Raw genomic sequence first — 11,611 nt, 5'->3', positions numbered from 1 at the left:
TTGATTCATGTGCTGTGCCGTTTCACCGTCTCTCAGTGACTGTCAGACAGTTTTACTTCCTCTGAACAGAAACAACCTCTGTGCTCTGAAGGGAAACAGATCTCTGCTCTTGTTCACCTCCTACAGGAAATGAGGCTCACCAGCAACTGCATTTACACCATGTTGTTTAGACCCATCCTGATACAGACACATCTGTGAAGGGAGGCACTAAAGAAATATTCTTACAGAGCGACCAAGAGCCGTTCAGATGATGCAGGGTGTGGTATGTTTAGTTACAGCATGCAGTAACAAGTCTGACCCAGTTAAGTTCAGCAAAGTTTAGGATGTTGTAATGAATAAAAATAAATCAAACTTTATATTTTGACATTTTCTAATGTTAGTTCATTCTCACACTTACAGCATGATGCATGGGAGCAACTGCCATCATGATCATTTAATAGTAACACATATTTAAAACTTAGAAATAACAAATGCAGATCGGTCCACAGTGTTTAAAAAAACAACCAATCAAACAAAGAAAACATTATTTTGTAGATTTTCCTGTGTGCACAGTCACAGTGGAGTTTAAATGAAAACATCAAGATGTGCTTGAAATGCAAACTTTCAAGGTTTTAGTAAAATTTTCTATCAACTGTTTAGTAATTTTTCACAAACTGTTCATGTCAGTAATTCATTCAAATGTATTTTGGTCTTAAACTGATCCAGTAAATGTAACTTTGTCTCACCTACTTAATCGAGTATTTTAGTTGTTTAACTGTCATTATAACTAAACTGAACATCCAAAGCTTTTCTCACTGCAGTTTTGTTGTGCAGTTATAGCAGCACTTTGAATCATCCACAGTTTTATAGAACTGTCTGTTGAATTGTTGTTTTGTTTGGTGCGATGGTTCATTTATTTAAATAATTGATGATAATTTGATAAATTTGATTATTTATTACTGGTGCAAACAATTCATTTATTCATGGTGCAAATATAAAGTAGACTTAGGAGTTTAAGTGAGTTTTCTTGGCCTTTGTTTATCATTTCATTTAAAATCTTAATGGGTAAAGATCATCATAATTACATATGAAATTATATATACAAATTATATGTTCCATTACGCTATTAACAGCACAGATTATACAGCAATGTACGCACTCAGGGTCAGGACTGAAGACACTGATCGAGAAAATACTCTAAATATAAATATTCACCTAAACATTCAAAATTATTCAATTGCATGAAAAGAAATATGAACTCTCTACAATACTGGCTTCTGATTGGTTGGTAAAGCAGGTGCTGAACTTCAGAAGAGCTAAACCTGCAAACCTGTGTAAACCCAGAGTGGATGCTGCCCTCTGACCTTTCAGAAGTACGATCTTTTTATGAAGACACAGAGGCAGAGTTATTATTCATCACTTTAAAAATGATATTCGTTATATGTTCTTCACTTGTTGTCTAGTAAAGTCCAGAGAATGAGACACATCATTTCAAAACATACAGCTGCATGTTAGAGATCACAGAGTTCTTCAGTCTTATGAGAACTCATGGAGACTAAATGTCAGACACATCAACAGTAAATGTCCTTCCTCCCCCCGTGAGTTTGTGTCCTCCACACTTGTTTACACAAACATCTGAGGTTTGAACAGTGTGCAAAACCACATGTTACAAAGCTGCTGAGCTACTGAATACTGGAATATTTCATTCAATATCACCATCTGACCAAAGGACAAACACAGAGAGGATTAGAGCGCCAAACTTTGTTTCAAACTGTTTCAGATTTTAGAGGCAAAAAGCAGAATTTCTACCTGGACAAAGAAATCAAAGCAGGAGAAAAACAAGCTTTTTACATTTATTCAAAGGCATTATGTGAATGTACTCTGAGCCACAGCCTCCTAAAGTAAAGACATTTTATCATCTAAACCAGACAGAGTCATGTTTTCAGCAGTGTCTGTATCCTCCATATAGACCACGCCATGGTCCACCTCGGGTGACCAGGTGTCTGACTTTATGTGGGACTACACAGCGCTCAGTCCTTGTTTCCCTGTGCCACACACACATTGAGCCAATGTCCAGTTTTTTTTATTGACTCTAGTTTCTGTCGATCGGTAGGCCCACAAAAAAACCCTGTACAGGAAGTAGATTTCATCTCTCTGATAAAAGGAGTTCTAATCCCTGATCCTGTGAGTCTGACCCAGTAGATAATATTTATATGATCATATTTATGCCTTTGTTGTTTCACAAAGGGTTAAAAACATTCACAGGTTGGACTCTGGTTCTCCTTTTAGCGTCTCTGCTGGAATTTTAACTGTGAACCTCTTAGATCCAAACTTCTGAACTGCTCATCTCACAGAGGACAAAAGGGAAGAACCCCGAATCTCTTCTTCACCTCACTTTTATACCTGCTCACCCTTTCACCCCCACTTCCCTCACTGGACGTCACATCTGCACACTTGGGCCAATCAGGTTGTTGACATTTGATCATCTGATGTCCACCCACACCTCATCTCTCTCTCTCTCTCTCTGATTTACAAGATTTAACACAAAGTTTAAACTTTAAAATCACTTCATTATATTTTCTTTGTTATTCTTAACACAGAAAATTCACATTCAAAAACTTAAGACAGAATAAAACAGAGTAGCCCAGTAGTGGGACATGGTTCCAGCAACTCTGATGGTGACGGCCCGTTTGAAGCTGAAGCTCCGGCACGTGTGTCAAAAAAATCAACACACTGCTTCAGAAACGCTGTGCTGAGGCTTTGTTTGACTGAACAGAGTCACGTGACCAATGACGTCTGAAGCTTCATTCAGCACGTCACTGCTTCAGTACCTGATTCAATGATTTATAAGGAATTGAATCACTGGTGGGATTTGTGCTGTGTTGTGATTTTGTGAGAGCGAATCAGTGTGAGACATAATTATAGACATGGAGCCAGGAAGAGAGGACGCTCTGCCTGTTCCTAAATAAAAACCAGTTCATCATCATTTCTGCTCCCAGCTCTAAAATGTACATAAGAAATATGATATACACATAATTATAATTATATAACTTATAGTATATTATGTATAAATGTACCAGTCTGCTGGTTAATTACATAATCAGGTGGAGGCAGTGACCTCACAACCTCCTATAAGCTTTAAGTTACGTTTATTTATACCCACATGTAAATTTGCTTTACAGAAAAATGACAGCATTTGACCTCCTTCACAAACACACACACCTAATGAAACCTGACAAAACACATATTTAGTAATTAAACAAAATGAATCAAAAACAGTTCTTATTGAGTTCAGTGACAGCAGCAGGGACAAAGCTGTTTTTATAATGCTTTGTCCTGCATCTTGGAACTAGAAACCTCCGTCCTGAAGAAAGAAGCTGAATCCACCCGTAGAGGATGGGAACCATTTTTAAGGATTGATTAAGCCATCTGTGGTACCTGTTTAGAGTACAGGGAGTCTAAACAGGCCTGTGACTCATCTATCAGATGACTGGACCATCTCACTAACTGATTCAGTGAATGTTTCTCTGTGACAGAGGTCTGACTGAACCATGCCACCAAACAAAAAGATAAAACAGACTCAATAAAAGAACAATAAAACAAAGTTAAAATCTTTCAGTCAATGTGGAAATGAACAAGTTTCCTGAGGCAGTAAAGGCACTGGTGACCCTTTTTACAGACCGATTTGCAATAAAAGTTCAGTTTTTCATTGATTATGGTCCCAAGATATTTATATGATTGCACTTGCTCTATTTTCTGACCTTTAATTAAAGTGACTCTGTGCCCATTTTGTTGTTTCCTAAAATCAATAATCATATCTTTTGTTTTAGATATGTTCAATTGGAGATAAGACTCCTCCCACCACTGAACAAAGTCATCAATGATTGGACCGTGGTGAGTTTCACCCTCTTTCAGTAAGCTGACAATAACAAAGTCATCTGTAAATTTAATGATGGCCCTGTTTTCATATCTGCTCTGACACATGTTTGTAAAGAGAATGAATAATAAGGGCGATAAGAGACACCCTGGAGGAGAAGCTGTGGAGGAGAACACTGGGTCAGACAGAACCCCATTTATTCTCACTCTGTGTGACCTGTCAGTTAAAAGATCTAAAATCCAGCAAACCAGGTTTTTCCTGATTTCAAACTCTTCTACAAGTCTTTTAATTAAAATATGGGGCTGTATTGTATTAAAAGCCGAAGAAAAATCAATGAAAAGAAGTCTTGCAAAAGTCCCTTTACTCTCTACATGTTTAAGAATCAGATTTAGAGTCAAAAGCGCGTCCTGCACTCCTCTGTTGGGCCTATATGCAAATTGCATTGGATCCAGCTGATATTCAGTCTCTTCCATAATCACATTTCTGATGATTTTTCAAAGACTTTCATGACAACTGAGGTGAGGCAACAGGCCTGAAGTCATTCAGGACGTTTGGACGACTAGATTTAGGGACATGAACGACGACAGCTTCCTTCCAAAGCGAGGGCACATTTTGTATTTGAAAGGATTTATTAAAAATAACCTGAAATTTAGGACTGAGCTCTTTAGCACAAGATTTAATTAGGCAGCCACTAATGTTATCAGGGCCCTGGCTCTTGTTCACATTAACTGTATGAAAGGCCTTTTGGACATCGCTGAGTTCAGTGATGAAGTGTTGAGTATCTTTCAGTTTCTGTTTCAGTTCAGAAGAACTAAAACGAGCATAAAGCAAATTCAAATCTCTGTCTGACTTAAAACCCTCTAAAATGATCTGACTGCTGCTCTGGGGATTTTGAAACACTGATATAGTTTTTTATACAAGTCCAGGCAGACCCAAAATTTTTTGCTGCAAATTTGTTTTCAAGAAAGTTTTTGTAGATCTGTTTTGCTTTCAAGATCTCGATTTTCAAGTCTTTGGTGACTGCCTGAAAGTCAGTAACAGCCCCCTCTTTAAAAGCCTGTCTCTTTTTCCTTAAACAGGATTTGATGCATTTGGTGACCCATGGCTTATTGTTATGTACACTTTAGCACGCTTAAGGGGTATAATCATGTCTTTACAAAAAACTGCATATGAGCTAACATTCACCAAAGCATCAAGACTGAATAAAAACTTCCCAATTTGTGAATTTAAAACTTTCCTGCAAGGTAAGCACAGATTCTTCTGACCACATGATTGATTGATGATAACATAATTTTTTCACCCCCAAAAATTCATGTTCAAAGCAACATATCAGGCCGATATCACACAGAACTGTCACATGACATCAAACACAAGCTGTCAGCTCTGCAGAGTGGGCAATCATAATGAAGCAGTTCATTATAAGCTGCAGACTCAAGCTGCTCTTCATATCTTTGTCCACCAGATGTCACCAAAGAGGACTGTGATGAAAGCTTTGAGTAATAAACCGTTTTTCATTACAAGCTTGGCCAACTGACTACAATCTACAATAAACTAATATGGCTTTTCAATCCTCTCTTCAATCACTTGGTACCACCAGGAACCTTTAAATGGGCCCTCAAGCTGCCTGGAGACTGTTTTGTCGTGCACATCAGAGAAACCACAGGTAAGACAATCTAATCCAAAAGGTCAGTGTAACAGTATTGTTTCCACCAGCTTAACCAAACTTCCCACAATAACTGGAATTTCTTTTTCCAGGAAGACGTTAAACAGCAGCAGCTGGAAAACTGGAAAACCTAAAGACAAATATTCAATAAAACATAACAAACTTTTGTATGAGTGAGTATTGATAAACTGAGCATAATTAAATCTCAGTGAAACCACATATAAGTTCTGGTAACTGGCACATATTTATGTTTAATATGTTGTTTTATATTTCATCAGTTTCAGGTGTTTGTGCGACTGTGTTAACCATCAGTAAAACCACATATAAATCACACTTCTGTGTTTAACAATTACAACACTTGATGCTGTTTTTCTGATTCAGGATTATGTGTGTGATGAGTTTGCCACACAGTTCTTATCTTTCTGCTTCACACACACACAAAACTGCCGAGGTTGAAGCTTCAGTCTCTTTCTACCCCAGGTCTCACCACATTTCCAAAATGTAAACTCTGAGTCTCATAAGAAATGTGGTTCAAAAAGATGTGCTGATCTATGAATGCATCCTTACTGAAAGCTAAAGATGTCCAGCAGACAAAAACAGCAGCTGAATGAACAGTTATCATGAGCGAGTGTACAAACACTATCACAGGAAATAACAGAAATAAACTGTAGTTTCCATTTATACCTGTAGTGTTTTTTCAGCTCGATGTCATCTTCCAATATGTACAAATATGATTTCATTGTATCTGAAACAAATACAAACTTCTTTCTTTTCCCAGAATTTAGACAAATGAAGAAAAAATAAATGATTATTTATTTAGGTATTAAAATAGGAAAAATAAGTTTAAATTAGAGTACCAGTAAAACAAGAAATTAGCACAGAAATGCCAAAACACAAAAACAGAACAATAAAGTGTCTTTAAAAATGATTCAAAAACAGTTGCAGGAGCAGTTTTATGAACCATGTTCTGTTAATATACTGACTAACCAGCAGCAACACTCTGACTCAGTGTTTCCATCTGTGTTTATTTCCATCTTTACAGTCAGGCAGAAACATCTCACAGCAGCTGGAAAAACCAGTGAGCACACTTTAGAGGAAAAAAGTGAAAATTTATGTTCAACTGTAAAATATTCTCTGTAATGTAAATTGTTCTGCTCTCTGACAAACCATCAGAGGTGCAGCACGTGTATCATTTGGTGTTTGAAGCAGAAACAAAAGCAAAGAGTTAAAGGAAGACACATTTGAAGAAGAAGGAAAATGAAAACAAGACGTCACTGAGCAACAACCTGACAGAACGAGAGTCAAAAGTTTACTATCAGAACTGAGGCTGATCATTAACAGGGAGCAGCAGGTAACAAGGTCATCAGCAGTGGAGGAAAGTATGGAAGTAATACTCAGCTTCATATTTGAAGATACTCGAGTATCTTAGCTGCAGGTCTGGAACAATGGTTTTATTTCCTTTCCCATTAAACATCTCACACAGCCCCTCATCTGTGACCCTTAGCAAACCCACTGGATATCTACCTGTACATAAAGGAGATCAGATCAGTTCCATCTAGACCAGCTGTAACAGGAAAATGCTGCTTACACTTTGATGCATCAGTTTCAGTTTGTCATAGAAGACAATATATCAGACTGAGGCATTATTTTCCTGCAGTGAGTAAAACTACTTTGTTCTTTACTCTTTTCTTTTAGGTAAAGGGTCTAAACAGTACTTGTACACTGTGGAAATCCCATAAGAACGTCTCCTGAACTCTGAAAAATAACAAAACAAAGACTAAAAGGAGGTCATGGGTGCTGATGATGATGATGATGATGAGGAGGAGTAGCATGCATTTAAAAAGTGACTGATGTCCTAGAATACAACAGAACAGTGTCTCTACAAACTTATGAAAACATGACAGTCTTGCATTAGTTTGTATTCTTATGGTTTCAAAAAAGGAGGAAAAAATCTCCTTGAAATCCACAATTCCTTTTTGTTATTTCTTAGTGTGTGACGTATTTTATTGGCTTTATGATTGGTGCAAACAGTTTCCTGATTCATAATGGAAATAGATTTTAGACACAGGAGGAACACGCAGTGATCAGCAGGAGTCCAGTCTTCTTCACACTGAGGAGGGACATATATGCAGGAACAGTTGTCATAACTGTTACAACCACCAGATGGCGAAAGAGTCCCACTGCAACTTTAAGCCATGAAGGATGTGTCTTGATGTTTGCTTGTGATAAATCTGCTTTATGTGAGTCTTTTTCAGAAAGTAACAGTAATATGTCTGATTATATGTCTTTAATCAGTAAAGTCTCGCTTTGCTAGAAATAAATAAATAAATAATAAAATTGTAAACATGCAGCTGTATATTAGAAGTCAAAGGGTCCTTAAGTCTTCTGTAAATTGACGGGGATCAAATGAAGGACACAAGTATCTGTTCTTACTCTAATAAATGCTGCTTTAATATCCAACAGACTATTTTCCTTCCTCATCAGCAGTAAACAGCTCGACTCCGTCTGTGCATTTGTGTCCTCCATACTTGTTCACACAGACATCTCAGGCTTGATGCCACGATGCAGTGTAGAAACCTGACAACCCTCTGACTCATGTTCAAATGTTCAAGGACATTTCTCAGGATCATGTATGACCCCTTTTTGAAATTTGGACTTTCATTAATAATATTTGTGTTTCTGAGTCATTTTTGTGGAGACTTCTGTCCAACGTAGTGTCCAAATGAAGCCTGAAGCTTTTCTTCAGCCTCTTGTCAGATGGTCAGCAACAAAACTCTGTTCCAACCAATGTCTGATAAGAGATGAGACACAGCAGCTGAGCAAATGATCATTTCATGCTGAAGACATCCTCAGACAGAATTAAATACGTACATAAACACAGCCTGGTGCCAATAACACAGCTAATGACACTGCTGTATCACTGGCTTTACTGATTAAAGACCATATCTGAAGGAAATCTTTGAACACAACAGAAAGTGACCTTTTAAACCTGCGACACTGATGCTGCATTCAAGGACCATTACAAACATTTTAAAGGACTTAAGAACATGAAGAAAATGTGACTTGTTTCTCTGTAATGAAGCTGTTTTAGTGAAGAAAGTTGAAAGGTCACAGAGCGACTGCTGAATCTTCTGCTCTAAACATGAACTCTGAACTTTGTGATGCTTCAGGAGGAAAACTGCTTCAGTTATTCTCTCAGATTAGTTTCATATTTTCTGCATCAGATTTGAGTGAGATCCTGGAATGAAGACAGAAGAAAAGACTTTGTTCAAAGTTTGATTTATAGTCAAACCTTCCAGTTTATTCACACAATAAAACATCAACACAATATATGAATTCATTCATTAAAATCACAGTTTTTTCTCATTTGTTTGATGATTTTGACAAAAACAAACACAAACACACACACATGGTCTGCCATACTCATAAAGAGAAATGTCGACATTTTTCAATACAAATATTCCAGAAACATTTAGAGGATCGAGAAGTTTACATTTTCATGTGGAGAAATATTTTAGTAAATCAAAATGATGATGAGCAGTGATAGCCTCCATAAACAGTCACAGGAAAGATCTCCTTTAAAAACTCAGAAACATCAAGAGAACAACTAGAAGATGAGGAGGTACCACCCATAATGTTTGACTGACAGCTGATCTCTGTGCAGAAATGATGGAGAGAAAATAAAATGAAACTAAAATACAGATTTAAACCCACAATATGAAAGACTTCAGTCTATTTCACTTTAATCAACTCAGCAGTGTCTCCAAAATAATGAAACCAAAGTCCAGCATAGAGCGGCTGAGTGAATGTGGTCTGGACTCTGTGGAGGAGAGTCATGGTTTCAGAGACGCTGTAGAAGGACAAAATACCTGCTCTGTGATCCAGGTACACTCCTACTCTGGAGGAACGAGGACCTGAGACAGGAGTTTCAATGTTGTTGTACCGAAATGTATAACTGTTGTTGTCACAATCTAATGACCAAGATTTGTCATTAAGTCCAAATCCACATTCATAATACCCTCCTTTTCTGCTGATATTCTTGTATGCGACTGCTAAATAAACGCCTCTCCCTCTCCACTCCACCTCCCAGTAACAACGTCCAGTCAGACTCTCTCTACTCAGGACCTGCCACCTGTTGGTGAATCTGTTTGGTTGATCAGAATAAGACTGTTGTTGTTCTCTTGCTGTTACTTTTTTGTTCCCCTCTGATAATAACAGCTGTTTGTTTGCTGTGTTTGGATCCAGTGTGATTTCACGTGAATATTTTAAGAATCCAGCTCTGGTCTTTGGCTCTGGTTGTGACAGTAAAACATCCACTTCAGTGACTGTCAGTGAGATGTTTGTCCATTCCTCTCTCAGAATGTCCTGTAGTTTATCTCTGACCTCTGACACAGCTGCTGTCACATCCTCAAAGTAGCTCAGAGGACAGATATTGATGCTGGATGAGTCTGTAGACTCACTGAGTGCTGACAGTGAGGGGTAGTTGTGTAGAAACTGGATGTGATCCTCTGTGTGTGAGAGCTGCTTCAGCTCAGCATCTTTCCTCTTCAGCTCAGTGATCTCCTGCTCCAGCTTCTCCTCAAGCTCTTTGACTCGACTCACTTCAGTTTCCTGCTGGGATCTGATCTGCTGCTTCACATCAGAGCTTCTTTTCTGGATGAGATGGATCAGCTCAGTGAAGATCTTCTCACTGTGCTCCACTGTTTGATCAGCAGACTGATTGATGGCCTCCACCTCCTGTTGAAGCAGCTTCACATCTTTCTCTCTGTCCTGGATTCTCTGCGGGATGTTTTGTCGACTCACCTCCAGCTCTCTCTGAGTCTCAGTCCTTTCTGCTGCAGCTGAGATTGCGTCGTTGCCTTTATGTTCATCCACAGAGCAGAGATAACAGATAATCTGCTGATCAGTACGGCAGAACATCTTCATCACCTCATCATGACGAGAGCAGATGTTCTCCTGGAGCTTCTTGGAGGGCTCCACCAGCTTGTGTTTCTTTAATGGAACCACATCATAATGAGGCTGAAGGTGTTTCTCACAGTAAGATGCCAGACAGACTAAACAGGACTTGAAGGCTTTCATTTTCCTTCCAGTGCAGACATCACAGGCCACATCTTCAGGTCCAGCATAGCAGTGATCAGCAGGAGCAGCTTGGAGTCCAGTCTTCTTCAGCTCCTCCAATAAATCTGCTAACATGGTGTTTTTCACCAGGACAGGCCTCGCTGTGAAAGTCTGTCTGCACTGAGGGCAGCTGTAGATTTTCTTCTTTTCCTCTTCATCCCAGAAGCTTTTAATACAGTTCATGCAGTAGCTGTGTCCACAGGGAATAGTCACCGGATCCTTCAGTAGATCCAAACAGACTGAACAGCAGAATTTTGTTCTGTCCATTTGATTCATGTGCTGTGCCGTTTCACCGTCTCTCAGTGACTGTGAGAGTTTCTCTGAACAAAAACAACCTCTTGGCTCTGAAGGGAAACAGATCTCTGCTCTTGTTCACCTCCTACAGGAAATGAGGCTCACCAGCAATTGCATTTACACCATGTTGTTTAGACCCATCCTGATACAGACACATCTGTGAAGGGAGGCACTAACGAAATATCCTGGCAGTGACAAGAGCCAGCGTGTGGTCTGTTCATTACAAAGTATTAGAGCCTCCTTAAGATAAAACTACTTAATTTGAGGTTAAAGTTCACTTCTTTTTTTCCCCAGGAAATAGTTTAAATATATGGAGATTACAGTTGTTGATAAACTACCACGGCTTCTGTACCCTCAACAAAATGCTTTGTATAGATGAGTTAATGAAAGCGTACATCTCGATCTATTTTAGTTATAAGAAAATCATTTTTCTTTCGCCAGATGAACATGTAGAGTTTAAAATAGCTTCTTTCAAAATAAAACATAGAAAATAATCAGAGAAAAACAGTCACCTTCAAGAAATTTTTCATTATGTTTGTATTTGTTAACCTGTCATTTAAACATTCTTGTTGAATTATGGCAGTTTGAGGTAATGCTATTACACATGCGAACACTAGAGGGCACACAGCGCACTGGTGGTATCGAGCAGTGTTTTGGGGCACAGAGGAAGAATAAACCGT

General features: G+C 38.5%; 1 protein-coding gene across 1 annotated transcript; it reads right to left on the bottom strand.

The window, feature by feature from the left end:
- Nucleotides 1-8,894: 8,894 nt before the first annotated feature.
- LOC134617150 (tripartite motif-containing protein 16-like) lies at nucleotides 8,895-10,913 on the bottom strand. The gene has a single exon (XM_063462344.2). The coding sequence runs from the start codon at nucleotides 10,911-10,913 to the stop codon at nucleotides 9,252-9,254; it is 1,662 nt and encodes a 553-aa protein (XP_063318414.1). The 3' UTR covers nucleotides 8,895-9,251.
- Nucleotides 10,914-11,611: the final 698 nt, after the last annotated feature.

Source organism: Pelmatolapia mariae, linkage group LG18 (assembly GCF_036321145.2).
Source record: "Pelmatolapia mariae isolate MD_Pm_ZW linkage group LG18, Pm_UMD_F_2, whole genome shotgun sequence".
Taxonomy (NCBI): Eukaryota; Metazoa; Chordata; class Actinopteri; order Cichliformes; family Cichlidae; genus Pelmatolapia; species Pelmatolapia mariae.
This window is presented reverse-complemented; position numbering and strand designations above follow the sequence as displayed.